Source organism: Amborella trichopoda, chromosome 3 (assembly GCF_054954075.1).
Source record: "Amborella trichopoda isolate Santa Cruz 75 chromosome 3, AtrichopodaSantaCruz75HAP2 v2.0, whole genome shotgun sequence".
In the NCBI taxonomy this organism is placed as follows: domain Eukaryota; kingdom Viridiplantae; phylum Streptophyta; class Magnoliopsida; order Amborellales; family Amborellaceae; genus Amborella; species Amborella trichopoda.
This window is the reverse complement of record NC_142338.1, coordinates 22,133,166-22,150,454: the sequence shown is the minus strand read 5'-3', so window position 1 is coordinate 22,150,454 and position 17,289 is coordinate 22,133,166. Positions and strand designations below refer to the sequence as shown.

General features: G+C 37.1%; 1 protein-coding gene and 1 non-coding gene across 2 annotated transcripts; one reads left to right on the top strand and one right to left on the bottom strand.

Annotated features, from left to right (window-relative positions):
* Positions 1 to 1,888: 1,888 nt before the first annotated feature.
* Positions 1,889 to 3,976, bottom strand: LOC18437256 (protein HYPER-SENSITIVITY-RELATED 4). The gene is made up of 2 exons (XR_016052288.1): positions 3,801 to 3,976; positions 1,889 to 3,604 (listed from the first exon to the last, which is right to left on the bottom strand). It is a non-coding gene; the product is annotated as a protein HYPER-SENSITIVITY-RELATED 4 (transcript).
* Positions 3,977 to 13,330: 9,354 nt separating this feature from the next.
* Positions 13,331 to 15,452, top strand: LOC148782808 (uncharacterized). The gene is made up of 3 exons (XM_088860355.1): positions 13,331 to 13,730; positions 14,008 to 14,247; positions 15,325 to 15,452. The coding sequence occupies exons 1-3, from the start codon at positions 13,331 to 13,333 to the stop codon at positions 15,450 to 15,452; spliced, it is 768 nt and encodes a 255-aa protein (XP_088716481.1).
* Positions 15,453 to 17,289: the final 1,837 nt, after the last annotated feature.

Genomic DNA, 17,289 nt, shown 5'->3' with positions numbered 1-17,289 from the left:
TAAGAAATATAAATAAATATATTCCCCGACAAGATCACAATAGTCTTTCTTTCAGAACCGACACACTATGATGATGGTAGTGAGTTAGAAGCTGCTTTCGAGAACGCGTTCTGTATGCACACTCTGCGTCAGAAGTCTCATAGTCGCGAGAGTGATCTATCTAAGTTTGATGAAGGTCTAGTTAAAGATGAAGAGCAAGTAGGTTTAGATCTTCAATTGGAATTATCATTCATTGATGTCATATAGAACTCTATTTTTTATGAAAGTGTTATATTTGATGAAAAACAAGAAGAAAGGAGAAAAATTGACTTTGAGGAAGCAAGGATATTTAACTTTCTCATCAATGGAGAGATGGCTAAGAAAGATATCGACCCAAACCAAAAGGAGATCGAGCCCATGGAGACTCTTGACAAAGAAAAAAAGGTGGATAGCCTCAAAGGACAATCGATAAGTGAAGTTAAAGCAGTCATCGAAAGTGCTCATCTTGAAGATGCTCCCTTAGTATGTTTTAGAGCTGAGCATCAACAATTTCTATGGCTATACAATGACCCATTCCTCGAGGGTTTATCACTTTCACCGCACAATCATTGTGTTTTGATTAATATAGTAACCACAAGACACATGATCGTGTTTACAATATTCGAGTCGAATAAAGTTGCGGGACTAATTCAAATTTCATTTTAGATCATTTTAAAACTCGATGACGAGTTTACTCCAACCATAGAAGAATGATGCAGTCGAAATTATCGCATCATATTTTTTTGGAGTTGTCAGATCGCAATTGCAGGAAGAAAAATTAGTGAAGAGCTATCATGTTTATTTTATTTATTTTTACTTCTAGCCAAGGCTTCGCCTTTATTTAAATTTCTTAGTGAGTTGTTTTTTCTTTATTCTTTAGAGTTTGATGTTTGTTATTCTTTGATTAAGTCCGTTTATCTTTTATGGCAAGACAATTTTTAGTTCGATAAAGTCAATCTGGACTATGATAAGTCGTTATTTCTTTACAGTCCATTTAAGGAAATCTTTGGAGAAAATATTTAGATCGCATTTTAGAGCTTTGTTTCCTAAGATAAGGTGCGTATATGGTTATTTATTTAGAGTGGAGGGTTTCTATTAGATGGGGTTTTGTCTTTGGACACGTTTTCTATGCGGCCAGCCCGTATATTTTAGAAATGTAGGCTTGGCAATAAATATTCTTTAAATATAATTTGTTCTTAATTTTTAGAGAATATATAATCTTTAACATGGAGATCATGAATATGAAATATTTTTTTTTTTAAACTAGAAATAATAATTATATTAAGAAAACATTTGCACTGTTAGTTATAATTATTTTTAGATGAACCACTTATTTGCATCCATCTTTAAGATTGATGCTTTATACCTGTGGACAAAATATTATAGAAATGCGGTCCAGCCCGCATGAAACAATTTTTCTTTATCTTTTAGGTTAGGATGTGGATAGAAATAATCTAAAGATATATTTGTTTTAGTTAGTTATCATATTGATTATTTAGTAGGGAGATATATTAGGAGTTATCTCTTGAGAGTTACATGAGATAGAAACCAACCATTAGGATTAACGTTGAAATGGTAGTTGTAATGTAATGTTAAAAAAAAAAGTTATAATGTGTGTGGTGATTATTTTAAGGAATAAAATAAAGTTATTATGTAGAAAGAGAGAGAGAGATCGAGAGCCCATTTTGTGGGTTTTGTGCTCTAGTGGTGCATGGTGGACTCAGACTCCCACGTCTGTGATTTGTTCTTGCCGAGGTCTTCTCAATTTTTTTATTTCTCTCTCTAAAACATAGTGGTTTTGCCGGTTGTTGTTTCTGGTAAATTTTCAACTGTCAATTATTTTTCGAAGAGAAGCTAAAATATCTTATGCTATGAGAAAGGGACAATTATTATATATTGAAAAAAGGATATTACATGCCTTGAGTCAATTTGGATCATAAAAGAATTATTCTTGGAGGACCCAAAACATATGGCTGTCACTAGAACTAAAGGAGCTAGAAGTATTCAACTCAGTAATATTCTTTGTGATGGGGCTTGTGGAACTCTTGTAGCAAATTTTCCTAGTCATGAAAACAGAAAAATAATGGACCTTGAATCTAGAAAGCGGTCAGCTCTTTTCTCCATTTTCTTCTTTGAGTTTACTTTGGCTCCTCTCCCTACTCTTCCTCTAGAAAGACGCTTCCCTCTCCATTTTCTTCAATGATTTGCTTACTTTGAGTCATCTCTTCTCTCTTCCTCTTCATGGCCTCAATTAGGCTTTGGAGTACAACACAAACATCATCACTTCTCATAAGTTGTTCAGCTACCTTAGCTGGGGTTACCTCCACCTCCTCAATCAATCCTCTAACCTCTTCAAACAAGGGGTGATCATCCACTAAATGGTAATTTGAAAATAGTTTCTTGAAGCTAAAGAAGTTGCAATACCCCAAGTGTATGTGCTTGTCCATCCTGCCTGGCCGGAGTAATGCCGGATCAAGCTTCTCCTTGTTATTTGTTGTGAACACGATTATCCTTTCGTCCCCACAACTTGACCACAATCCATGAACAAAATTGAGCAGCCCTGATAGAGTCACCCTCCTATTGTCTCTTTGCATGAGATATTCGACCATGGGTTTCTCTCTCTCCTTTAGGTCCACCGTGCGATCAATATCCTCAACCACCAAGATTGATCGGTTAGTGGTGGTAATGATGAGCTTTCGGAGATCGGAATCAGATCGAAGAGAAGAAAGTTCAAGGTCATAAATGTCAAAGTTTAGGAAGTTGGCCATAGCGGCTATTAGGCTAGACTTTCCAGTGCCTGGAGGGCCATGGAGCAAGTATCCACGTTTCCATGCCTTACCGACTCTCCTATAGAAGTCCTTTCTCTTTGAGAACCTCTGAAGATCAAGCATGATTTCCTCCTTTAGAGATGCATCGACGGCAAGGGTATCAAATTTTGCTGGGTGGTTGAAAATCACATGGCGCCATAATTCTCCAGTGTTACTAAAGTGGATTTCAGGGTTCAGGGTGTGGAGCTTCACCAGGCTCTTCTCTTGTTTTATGGCCTTGACATGGCCCACGATATGAGAGAAGTAGGAGTCCAAAACCATGTCTTTGTGCTTCTTATGAAAGGTAAGCTCAAAGAACCTGGTTTCTTTCTTGGGAATCATTCTCTCATGATCAGTGACCATACGTGGGGTTTCATAGCAAAATAGCCTCCATTTGAACTCGACACATTCGAAGGTGTCTAGGATTTCCTCATTCCTTTCAATAGTGACTTTGAAGCCCTTCTCTTTCTCTGATTTTGCAGCCCTTAGCCTCTTGACGGTTGGTGAGACTTTGTTGCCCAAGTAGATTTCAACAGCTTTATAGATCTTGTTGATCTCAAAGCCCTCATAGTCTTCAATGACCATGGACAATTGTGATGAGAAACGTTTACTGAGCCAATGTATCCTTGAGGATATATAGTTTGTGGATTTCAGGGGGGAGGTAATCCCTGATTATTGTACGCATGAGCATTGCAGAGGCAGCTGTTGAAGCGATCATGGATAGAATAGCTTTCGCCGAAGACATGGCCAAACGGTTCTCTCCGGAGAGCACGACCAGACTGCAAAAAATTGAAGGTAGCTGTAAAGAGGTGAGTCTTACTGTTGAGAACTAGTCTTAGGCCCAACAAGGAAGAACAAATTAAGGGACACTACAGATTTTCCAGGTAATCCGAGGTTTATTACAGTTGATACTAGAAAGCAGTATTGCGAATTTCAAATGAAAGTGGAGGAAAATAGTGGTAATGAGAACTTCACCTTAGTAGTGGAGACTTTCGCTAGGAAACAGTGAAAGTTGCAATACCAATGAAGAAAGCAATGGCAATTCCCAAATGAAGTGTTCCCTAATCGAGTTGTGATGCCTAACTATGATTGATTCGTTGGGGTTTTATGAGGTGCGAGCTTAACGGGTTCTACAAGGCATCGTGAAGAATGGAGCAAAGACTCTTGCCATGACTTGAAAAAATGCGTAGACTTTAGTCTTCATCGAAATTTTCCACAAGGGCATTGATAGAGGGGAAACAATATTTGAACTATTACATTTGACTAGTAACAGTCCCAACTCTGCCCCTAAGCCTCACGAATTTGAGAATTTATTTATTTACTGAAGATAAGTTAAATCATAGGGGAGAAGAGGGCTCTATGGATATGATGGGCTACAAAATAAGTCAATTATTTTCCACTCTTTTAAAGGAAGAAGATACAAAGTCGATATGCAAAACCTAACCATTTGGTGGGTCATAAGGTTTGAAAATTGTGGCGCTCTGAATTGACAAAGAAAATTTAAAGAAACTACTTTGCTCCAAAATGGTCGATTTTCTTTGGGAAATCATTTGAGGGGTCCCCAACTAAACAGGGTCAACGAAAAGATTGTCATTTCTAATAGGAAAAATAAGAAAACTTTACAAAGATTATTTAATGGTTCAATTTTTAAAAGAAATTTATGCAAAGGTCTTACCTTTCCGTACTTTTATTTATTTTTTTGACCCCAATCTTATGTTGCAATCAACGGACTGGTTTTTTACACTATTCTTTTTTATTTTTTTGAAATCTAGGGGTATCTCGGAGGCCAAAGCTCAATTCTAGGTCGATTTGATGTTTGAAACATCTGTCTACCGTACAGTTATTTTGTTTGGTTTCAGAAACATCATACCACTCCATAGTTCTCTTACCTTGAATCTAGGATTCAAAATCAAACCGACCCTTTCAAGCATGTTTGATTGCGGGAATGAAAACATTCTCTAGAAATTCCAAGTTTTTATTCCAGGGAGGTAGAATTCTATCTTTATAGAATTGCTAGTAATTGTGTTTGATAATTTGCTGGAATATTTAAGAAGTCATGTGTAAATGTAATTGATAACCTGCTTGGATGTTTACGAAATTCTGGATACAGTTTGAATCGTTCATTCATTTTATAACTTTAACAAAATGAATGGTTCACATCGAATGTTTAAGGAGTCTGTATGTGCTTTCTTTCCCTCACCCTAGAAGTGTTATTTTAGCTCAATCGACTTAAGCTGTCCATTTTGTTAAGGTGCTTAGATCTAGGCCTTAGAATGATTTATCTCTTTTCAAAATTTTTGGGTAGCTTTGTCATCATTAGATGAACAACGTTGAAAAATAAAAAAAAATTGGTTTTGAGTTCATAAAGGCCTAGATCTTGAAATTCATAAAATGGACGGTCTAGATTCAATGTTGGAGAGGACTCATTTTAACCACATCTATGATGAAAATTAAATTTTATTTTTTTGAAAATGGACTATTGGGATGAAGTGTGGGTATGTGCAATTTTTGGATACAAATGCTACAAAAATGGTTTTTTAGAAGTGTGGTTGCATTATATATATATATATATATATATATATATATATATATATATATATATATATATATATATATATATATATATATATATATATATATATATATATATATATATGGGCAGTGATTTCATGCAGCGGTTGTTTTAATATAGGGCTACCACACTTCTAGAAAATCATGTTTGTTGTATTTGATAACCCAAAATTTTGTATACACACTCTCTTCATCTCAATAATCAATCTAAAAAAAAAAAAACTAAACTTCACTGTATATTTGGTCAAAACGAATTCCTCCAACAATGAATCTAGACTACCATTTAGTGAATTTCAATATCTAGGCCTTTATGAATTAAAAATCATTTTTATATTCTTTTAATATTATTAATCTAATGAAAATAAAATTATCGGAAAAATTTAGAAAGAAAAAAGATCCTTCTTATGTCTAATTGAAGTGCCTCACCAAAATAGACGGCCTATGTTAATTGGACTAGAAAGACACTTTCTAGGTTGCATTTTCAATTTGTTTTTTTTTTTTTTAATGTTCATTAGAATGAAAAGAGTCTATATTTTAAAATTTGGGTCAAACAAATGGCCCTAACATGGTTTTTGAAAATTGTTGCATTATATTACTATGCAAATGTTGTATGAAAGCACTGCTTCATTATATATATATATATATATATATATATATATATATATATATATATATATATATATATATATATATATATATATATATATATATATATATATATATATATATATATATGAGAAATGGTCCAATGCAACGGTGGTATAGTGGTATAATGCAATCACAACTCTAGAAAATCATAATTTTGGCATTTGTATAAACCCAAATTTTGCACACACATTTTCTTCATCATCATAATCAATCCTACGAAAAAAAATTTAATTTTCATCCTAGATATGGTCATAATTAGTACCCATCCAACTATGAATTTCGACCATCCATTTGTATTTGATGAATTTCGAGATCTAGGCCTCAATAAATTCAAAATCACTTTTTCCTTTTTTTAGCAATATTAATCGAATGATGATAACACTATATAAAAAATTTGGGAATAAAATAATGCCTATGAGGTAGATATCTAACCATCTCAATAAAATGGACGGCTTATAGTAATTGGGCTAGAATGAAAACTTTTTAGAGCATTTTTTCAAAATTTTCTTTTTTGTGATTGTTTTTCAGATTGAAAAGAGTGTACATTTAAAAAATTGTGTCAAACAAATGTCACTAACATAGTTTTTGAAGATGGTTGCATTATATTACTATAGCATAAAATCACTGCCCTATATATATAGGGCAGTGATTTCATGCAACAGTTGTATCATAGTATCATGCAACGACACTTCTAGGAAGTATGTTTTTGATATTTGTATGACCTAAAATTTTGCACACATACTCTCTTCATCTCAATAATCAATCCAAAAAAAAAAATTCAATTTGAACCTTAGATATGCTCAAAATAGGTCCCCTCCAAAAACAAATCTAGACTATTCATTGGAGAATTTCAATATATTAGCTCTTATAAAATCAAAATTATTATTATTATTATTAACATTGTTCATCTAATGATAGTAAATCCATCCAAAAAAATTGGAAATGAAAAGTCCTTCTAAGGCCTAGATCTAAGCATCTCACCGAAATGAATGGCCTATGTTACTTGGGCTAAAAAATACTTTCTAAGTTGTGTTTTCAAATTTTTCTTTTTGTGATTGTTTATTAGAATAAGAAGAGTGTATATTTCAAAAATTGGATCAAGCAAATGGCAATAACATGGTTTTTGAAGGTTGTTGCATCATGTAACTTTTTTTAAAAAATAAACTACAAAATTAATAAATCCACCCTTTACAACTCTCTCTATCTTGAACCTTTATAATTTGAAGGGTTGTGAAGTTTAGATTCTCCCTATATATATATATATATATATATATATATATATAGTACAATGATCTAATCTAATAGTTGTATCATAGTATAATGCAACAACATTTTTAGAAACCCATGTTTATGGTATTTGTATGACCCAAAATTCTGCACACACATGCTCTTTATATCAATAATTAATCTTAAAATAAAAATAAATTTTTTTAATTTGAACCCCTAGATATGGTCAAAATGAGTCCGCTCCAACAACGAATCTATACCTTTCATTTAGTGAATTTCAGGATCTTAGCCTTTACAAACTCAAAATCATTTTTTTTCTTTTTTTAACATTGTTCATCTAATGACAATAACGCCATCTAAAAAATTGGAAAAGAAAAAAAATGCTTCTAAGGCCTAAATCTAAGTATCGTATTGAAATGGACAACCTACATTAACTGTGCTAAAAAACAAAACATTCTAGGTTGTGTTTTCAAATTTTTCTTTTTTGTGATTGTTCACTAGAATGAAAAGAGTATATACTTTAAAATTTGGATCAAACAAATGGCCATAACATACTTTTTGGAGGTTGTTGCATTATATTATTATACAACCATTGCATGAAATAATTGCCCACATATATATATATATATATATATATATATATATATATATATATATATATATATATATATATATATATATATATATATATATATATATATATATATATATATATATATATATATATATATATATATATATATATAACGCCTATATGTGAAGTTCTACAATACTTCACCTATTGGTTTATCGCCGTTCAAAGTTTATCACACAGTCACAAATGTCTGATAGTGTTTGACTTTTAATATTTTTTACAAATCGTAATGATGGATCTGGATCCCTCTACACCGCACCACGTCAGGTATGTGGTGCCTGTTAACATCACTTATAATGAACATCAAACTATCAAATTTTATATGGCCATTTCATCCTGCAATCGTTCGATGTGGGACTGTGATCACAAGGACTGTGATTTTATTATAAAGGTTCATTTGGACGCCATTTATTATAAAGGCGAGCAATGATTTCATGCAACGGTTGTATAATATAATGTAACCATCTTCAAAAACAATGTTAGGCCATTTGCTTGATCCAAAATTTAAAATATACACTCTTTTCATTCAAATGAACAACCACAAAAAAGAAAATTTGAAAACTTGACCTAGAAAGTATTTTTTTAGCTCAATTAATTAGGCCATCCATTTTGAGAAGTTGCTTAGATCTAGCCCTTTTAGGTATTTTTTCTTTTCCAATTTTTTCTTATGGCTTTATTATCATTAGATGAACAATGTTAAACAATTTAAAAATAATTTTGGTATTTAAAAAATTTGGAGATGAATTCATTTTGACGATATCTAGGTGTTCAAATTGAATTTTTTTTTTTATAGGATTGATCATTAAGATGAAGAGAGTGTTTGTGTAAAACTTTGGGTCATACAAATACTACAAATATGGTTTTCTAAAAGTTTGGTTGCATCATACTATAATATAACCGTTGCATGAAATTATTGCTCTATGAAGGCTCATTTGGACCCCGCAAGCTAAGGCAATAACCATATAGTGTGTACGGAAAAGCTACAAAATACCTTTCTCTCTCTAGCTTGTTTTTCTACTTCATGCCACTTTTTTTCCGTTATTGTTATAGCAATAAACATGCTTGGAGTGTGGCAACGTCGGGTAATTAACAAGCCACTTTTTTTATTTTTGAATTTTAATATCTTTATTTTCTATGTTTTAGGGTAAAGTTTTTTTGAAATTTTTTAATATCACAACATTAAAATTTATAGAGGGTTTTATTTTTATTTTTATTTTTATTTTTAATCATGTGATATGGAATCATTTTCTAATAATTTTGGAATAGGGCTTAGAGCCAGAGTTACATAGTTCGAAGAAAGCAATACAAATAGGGCTTAGAGCCCAGCAACCTACAAGATCTAAAAATCCTTCTACGAATGGTCGCTTTAATCTTTACCTTTAACCCACACTCCCAACTCTGAATTTGTCACTTTCAGTCTACAAGGAGGAAAAATAATGGAATGAGCTTTGAAGTTCAGTAAGCAGATCTAGTGTTATACTTTGGTAGCAAGTCTACCCATGTGCAATAAACAGTTTACTGGATCATAATCAATGGCAGTGCAGTAGTCACGTCTACTGGTCATCAAATCAGTGCATCAATTATAAACAAGATATCCAAGCAACAATACATCAATTATAGGCAATATCATGCAGTCATTATAAGTAATAGAAATCACAATCACAGTTTATTTGCTAAACACTCACTCCCTAGTTCACCTACTCCTGCTAGTAGAAGTCCTATCCATCAAGCCAAGGCAAATTCGTTGCTTAGGACTTCTACCATCCCACAGGAGGGTGGGTAATGACAAGTGGGGTAATCAGCTTCGTAATACCCTCAACTCACACACAGAGTCCCCAGCCCACATTGGGGGTTCGACAGGCCTTTACCTTACAAGGCATCAATCAATCACATATCTCATCTCATGAATCACAGGGAGCGACCCTCCTTTCTCCCCTAACCTGTTCCTATCATTTTCTAAGGAGCACAGGTTTTTCGAGTCCAGTGACACGTACGGTGAGGGAGAGTAAAATAGAGGCCTAGCATCGTTTGGGGCAACGCCAGCTATGTAAAGGAAACTCAGTGCTGGCTGTGTAAGAGAAGAGGGAGCACCGACTGTTAACTTGAAAATAAGAATTTTGAGAACTGTGATGGTTTTTGTATCAACATGTTCAATGAACAAATGGCATCCAAATGGAACCAGATCAATCCCAATTGAAAGACATATATCTCTACACTAAGTTTACTTTTTATGTCATCATTAAATTGTGCATGGATTAAAAGATATGCCCCAAGATGTCAAGATACGACACCGCTCACAATCGCTGCTAATTTCAGCAACTGTGGCCCTCATTGGGCAATGCTTTTGACCTAGACAATGATATCCAAAAACCTTAAAATTGCTACCATTTTAAAGATCTGTGAATGTACTCAAAGTTGCATGTTTTGGGATTCTTGAAATTCCCCATGGATTTTGAATTATGCCCCGAAATGCGTAAACTTGTCATTGCGCATTGTTGTAGGGAAGATTTCCAACAACTAATGCTCACCTTGTGCTGAGCTATAGACCCATCAAATAGCAACCAAATTACTGTATTTGTAATGATCTGCAGGTAAGCTTCAAGCTTCATGTTTGAGGCATTCTGAAACTCCCCCTAGATTGGGAGGTACGGCCTTGCAAGAGGGGCATGTCACTGCACCAGTTTTACATCCATGCAACACTAAGCTTTCTTAATTTGTGATAAATGGGAATACCATATGATGAATTTCATGTGAATGCCATATAGATATGTGAACGATATCTTATGACTACGCTATGTGAGAAAAGGGGTCACGAGCACAATAGTGATGAAATGAATTCATAAATGAATGTCAATTGCTACTAAGAAAAAGTATGTGCAAATGCCCAGTGAAAGCTTATGAAATAAATGACTTTGGCTAAATGATATGATGATGTGATGAAATGTGATTCATCTGTATGAGACATTGTCTGATGTGAATGAATTGAATGCTTGAATATGATGGATGGCCACTGCTTATATTGATATTGACCATTACGCGGTGGGACACTCACCGGCAGTGGATATTGTTATGATATTGTGATGGATGGCCACTACATATATTGATATTGACCATTACGCGGTGGGACACTCATCGGTAATGGATACTATTATGACATAGTGATGGATGACCAGTACTTATATTGATATTGACCATAACACGGTGGGACACTCAAGTGGATGTTGTTATGATATTGTGATGGATGGCCACTGCTTATATTGATATTTACCATTACACGATGGGATACTCAGCGGTAGTGGATACTATTACGATATCGCCTGCTACGCGATGGGACACTCATCGATAGTAAGGAAAGTGATGCCGATTTATCTCCTAACCTACATAATGATAGGAATGGGTTAAGGGAAAGGATAAAGGGCACCCTAGATTCATGAAATAAAATGAAATGATTGATGCCTTGCAAGGTAAGGGCCTACCGAACCCCCAATGTGCGATGGAGACCATGTAAGTGTGTTGAGGGTATTACGAAGTCGCCTCCCTCACGAGTGATGGTAGAGGTCTTAAGCAATGAGATTGACTTAGCCTGATGGATAGGGCCTCTACTACGGGAGTAGGTGATTTAAGGAGTGAGTGGGTAATAATCGAATTTTTTAATAAGGAATGTTTAGGATTGCACTGATTGGATGTTAATGATGTCATTGATTGAATGCTCATGATCGCACAAATTTAGTGATAAATGTCATGTAAATGAAATATTCATGCTCGTTGTCTTGATCTATTATTCGTATATGCTAAACTATGATTTTATATTGATGGATTGAACTGTTATCACGCATGGATAGAATCACTATAGATGCATAACGCTAGATCTACTTATTAGGCTGTATAGCTCATTCCATTATTTCTCATCTCCTTGTAGATTGATAGCGACAGGTTCAGGGCTTAGAGCTCGTATTTTGTGGCGGGAAGTTGAAGTTAGATTTCGCGACCAAGATGCATAGATCTTGTTTATGTCTGGGCTGTATGACCCTGAGTTTTTGTTCTTTGTTGATATATGTAATATTTAGACTAGATGCCCTGAACTGAATGCATCATTTTGGATGAAATATTTATATATATATATATATATATATATATATATATATAATGGATTTTTGGTGTTTGAGATTGTCCATGTTCACCTGTTAGTTGAGTAGTTGATTTAGTTCTTTTTCCATGGTTTGCTCGAGTACCAAAAATAAAAGCATCGAGTCCACTCCTTCTTGAGTGACGAACGTTACATTGGATCACTCATTCGCTCGTCGCTGCGTAAGGTACGTTGGTCGGGGGTGGGGTCCTGATAGCTATGGTATCAGAGTCAGGTTAGGATTCTTGGCCTAAGGAGTTTAGGTGAGTCCTTAGATTAGTAGACAAGTGATTGGGTATTCTTGTGACTAAGTTAAGGATGCCGAGAGCTCGTACCCACAACGCGAGTTCCACTAATGACATTACCAAGGCATTCGGCGAGTTTTATAGAACTCTGGGTGCTATGACCCAAATGATTAAGGAATCGATGCCAACCCAGTCTACCCCTACACCATAGCAGAATGACAGTAGCCTCATGGAGAGGTTTAGGAGAATGGCACCCCCCAACCTTTTTGGGGCATGGAGGAGTGGAGAAGGCTGAGAGGTGGAAGAAACAAATGGAGAAGATTTTAGAGGTGTTACACTGCTCGGATGAGCAAAAAGTCAGGCTAAGGGCCTTTATGCCTGAAGGGGAAGCAGAGTACTGGTGGGACTCAGTGAAGCAGACTTGGACGGAGGCATGGACCGAGGTCACCTGGGAAAACTTCTTGGCAGCATTTGACGAAAAGTACTTCCCCGACTCAATCAAGGAAAGGGAGAAATTGAATTTATTGAACTTCAGCAAGGGGATATGACAGTTGAACAAAGTACTGGTGGGACTCGATGAAGCAGACTTAGATGGAGGCATGGACCGAGGTAACCTGGGAAAACTTCTTGGCAGCATTTGACGAGAAGTACTTCCTCGACTCAATCAAGGAAAGGAAGGAAATAGAATTTATTGAACTTCAGCAAGGGGATATGACAGCTGAATAATACGCCGCCCGGTTTGCAGAGCTCTTTAGGTGTGCGCCCCACATCATAATATAGAGGCACGAAAGGCGACTAAATTTGAAAGGTCCTTGCTGCTGGATATCAGGAGTAGAGAGAAGTCGGCCAATACAAAGTCGTACACCCCGATGGTAGACCATGATGCCCGGAAGATGGAAAAAAACTGTGAGGATCGACGGTTAAGGAAGGAAGGAAAAATGAAAGTAGTGCCATTGGGGAGTTTAGGTAGAAACCCAAATAGTTTTCGAGGAGAAACACCAAAGGGAAGCCCTGCCCACCTAACCCAAGGATCTCGAAGAGTCTTCCAGGAAATATGGGTATTGACCGACGCCCAATTTGTACATATTGTGGGAGAAGCAACCACAATGCCACGAAAGGCTACCGAAAGAAGAATGTATGTCTGAAATGCGGCACGCCTGGCCACTGGGCTAAGGACTGCCCTATGATGAAAGCCGAGGATCGCCCGAAGACCCAAGGGCGAGTGTTCGCACTCACTGAACAAGAGGCCAAGGCATCCACCTTGGTAATCAGAGGTATGCTCTCAAATTTTGATGTTAATGCTAAAGTTTTAATCGACCCTGGTTCCTCTCACTCATTTGTTGCACCCCATTTTGCCCATTATATGAATGTTGCACTTGCATCTCTCAACTATACTTTAGTAGTACGCACACCTGTGGGAGGTTCTATAAAACCTGATAGAGTATATATGCAGTGTAAGCTTACGATTGATGGGTGTGACCTACCTGTGGATCTAATCCACCTAGATATTCAAGACTTTGATGTGATTCTAGGCATGGATTGGTTGTTTACACACCATTCCACCATCAACTTCCATGGTAAGATGGTAACTTTTAAATATTCCGATTAAGCAGAAATACAGTTCGGGGGCATTGGGGACAATCCCCCACTGCACCTGATCTCTGCTCTCCGAGCCTCTATCCTTTTAGCTAAGAAGTGTGAAGGGTACCTAACTTATGTGGTTGAGAATAGGGGTTTCAGACCCTATTGGAAGGGATACTAGCAGTAAAAGAATGCTCGAAGGTGTTTCCAGAGAATTTTCATCCCTACCTTCAGAAAGAGAAATCGAATTTGAGATAAAAGTGGTACTTGGCAACGCTCCCATTTCTAAAGCTCCATATGGAATGGCTCCAATGGAATTGGAAGAGGTAAAAGAGCAGTTGCAGGAATTATTTGATAAGAGATTTATCCGACCTAGAGTGTTGCCCTGGGGTACGTTTCTGAAGAAGAAGGATGGGTCCTTGAGATTATGCATTGACTATAGGCCGTTGAACTAAGTGACGGTGAAAAATAAGTACCCTCTGCCTAGGATTGATGACCTCTTTGACCATCTCCAAGGTGCCCAAGTGTTTTCGAAGATTGACCTCCGATCGGGTTATCATCAATTGCGGGCCAAGGAGTGGGACATCCCAAAGACTGCTTTCAAAACTCGATACGGTTACTATGAGTTTCTTGTGATGCCGTTCGGGTTAACCAATGCCTCCGCTGTGCTCATGGATTTGATGAATAGGGTGTTTAGACCCTTCCTAGATGATTTTGTAGTGGTTTTTATCAATGATATCATGGTATATTCTACGAGTCAGGAATTATATGAGCAACACTTAAGGATTGTCTTGCAAACTTTGAAGTCAGAAAGATTGTATGCTAAGTTGAGCAAGAGCGAGTTTTGGCTCCCCAGTGTGGCCTTTTTTGGGCACATTATTTATAAGGATGGAATTACGGTCGACCCCCTCTAAGATCGAAGCCGTACTTAAATGGTAAAGATCAACAAATGTGACTGAGGTTCGTAGCTTTATGGGATTGACAACGTACTACAGGCGCTTTGTATAAGGGTTATCAAAGATAGCGCTTCCCCTTGCTTGATTGACCCAGAAGAATGCAAAATTTATTTGGTTAGAGGAGTGTGAGAAGAGTTTCCAGAAATTTAAGAAGAGACTAGTCACGGTCCCAATACTTGCCTTACTTGAGGGGAATGAGCACTTGGTGGTTTACATCGATGCATCTCATAAGGGGCTCGGATGTGTACTCATGCAGAGAGGTAAAGTCATTGCTTATACCTCTAGACAACTAAACTGTATGAACAAAACTACCCAACTCATGACTTGGAGCTCGCGGCAGTAGTGTTCATGTTAAAAATCTGGAGGCACTACCTCTATGAGGCCCATGTTAAGGTGTACAAGGACCACAAGAGCCTCAAGTACCTATTTTCCCAGAAAGAGTTGAATATGAGGCAAAGAAGATGGATGGACTTATTGAATGATTATGACTGTACAATTGATTACTAACCAGGCAAGACTAATGTAGTAGGCGACGCTTTAAGTCGAAAAGCTGTGATCTCTATGACACATTTGATGGTTCGAGAAATGAAGCTATTAGAGGATGTGGTGGAGTGGCAGCCATCTCAGCCCCGTAGTTAGAGGGAAGGAATGCTATCGTCTCTAAGGATAGAACCCCAACTCCTTCAACAAATTCCAGCAGCCCAAAAAAGAGATCCCTAGCGAATAAAAATCCTTGAAGAATTGAATATGGAGGGAAAAGTAGATTTCTCTATAAGCAGTGATGGCTTGTTAAGGTTTAAGGACCGAGTGTGTGTCCCTAATGACGAGAAAGTAAAAAAGGTTGTCCTAGAGGAAGCACACCACTCCTACACGGTACACCCAGGGAGTACAAAGATGTACCCTGATTTGAAAAAGACCTTCTGGTGGAACAACATGAAGCGAGATGTAGCACAAGTTATCGCTAGGTGTTTGATGTGCCAGCAAATGAAGGAAGAACATCAAAAACATGCTGGACTATTGCGGCCCCTACCCATACCAGAGTGGAAATGGGAACACATCACTATGGATTTTGTCTCTGGATTACCAAAATCAAGTGCAGGACGTGATAATATCTGGGTCGTGGTGGACCGATTAATCAAAGCTGCTCGCTTTGTATTAATTTGCACAACCTATACTCTAGATAAGCTGGCCCAGTTGTACATCAAATAAATTGTGAGATTGCATGGGGTGCCCATCAGCATTGTGTCAGACAGGGACACCAGATTTACCTCTAGAGTTTGGGCAAGTCTGCAATCCGCTTTGGGGACCAAACTTACTTTTAACACCGCCTTTGACCCCCAAACTGATGGACAACCAGAGAGAACTATTCAAACCTTGGAGGACATGTTAAAGGCGTGTACAATTGACTTTAAGGGATGCTGGGAAGAACATCTACCTTTGATAGAATTTTCTTACAATAACAGTTTCCAAGCCAGTATTCAAATGACACCTTATGATGCCATGTATAGAAGGAAGTGCAGGTCGCTTATCTATTAGGATGAGGTGGGAAAAATAAGATTGTTAGGGCCCGAGATAGTGCAGGTGACTTCTGAGAAGATTGCCTTAATCATAGAGCGGCTCAAGATCGCCTAAAGTCGACAAAAGAGTTATGTCAATAATAACCGGAGAGACCTCGAGTTTGAAGTGGGGGATCAGGTCTTCTTAAAGGTAACACCAACCAAGGGTGTTATGAGATTTGGTAAAAATGGGAAATTGAGCCAACGATTCATTGGACATTTTGAAGTCCGGGAAATAATTGGAAGTGTAGCTTACCGACTTGCTCTACCACCTGAACTGGCCAGCGTCTACAATGTATTCCATATATCACTGTTGATGAAATATCAACCTGACCCGTCCCATGTCTTGAAGTATGAACCAATTCCACTCAGGGAAGATTTGACTTATGTTAAACAACAAATTGGGATATTAGATAGGAGGGTACAAGTGTTGCGCAATAAAGAAAGTCCTCTGGTTCGGGTGCAATGGCAGTATCATTCAAGAGAAGAATCAACATGGGAATGGGAAGATGAGGTTAGAGAGAAATACCCCAACCTTTTTAGGTAATAATTAATATGATTTTGAGGACAAAATCCTTTTTAAGGGGGGGATGATGTAAGGACCACAACTTTTTCCAGTCTAGTGACGCGCACAGCGAGGGAGATTGAGATAGAGGCCTAGCGCCGTTTGGAGCAACGTCGGCAGTGTAAAGGAAACCCAGCACCGGCTGTGTAAGAGAAGAGGTAGTGCTAGCTGTGTAAAGGAAACCCAGTGCTGGCTGTGTACAGGAAATCCAGCACCGGCTGTATAAGAGAAGATGTAGCGCTAGCTGTGTAAAGGAAACCCAGCGCTGGTTGTGTAAGAGAAGGGGTAGCACCGGCTTTGTGAAGGAGACGCAATGCCGGCTATGTAAAGAGACCCATCACCTCTTGTGAATTCA

What these genes read in the sequence shown, in the direction of transcription:
- LOC148782808 (XM_088860355.1), top strand. Translation starts at nt 13,331, where the DNA reads ATGGGTATTGACCGACGCCCAATTTGTACATATTGTGGGAGAAGCAAC. An exon ending in TGATAGAGTATATATGCAGT is followed by an intron (nt 13,731 to 14,007) that starts GTAAGCTTACGA and finishes GGTTGAGAATAG; the next exon opens with GGGTTTCAGACCCTATTGGA. An exon ending in ACCTAGAGTGTTGCCCTGGG is followed by an intron (nt 14,248 to 15,324) that starts GTACGTTTCTGA and finishes ATTACTAACCAG; the next exon opens with GCAAGACTAATGTAGTAGGC.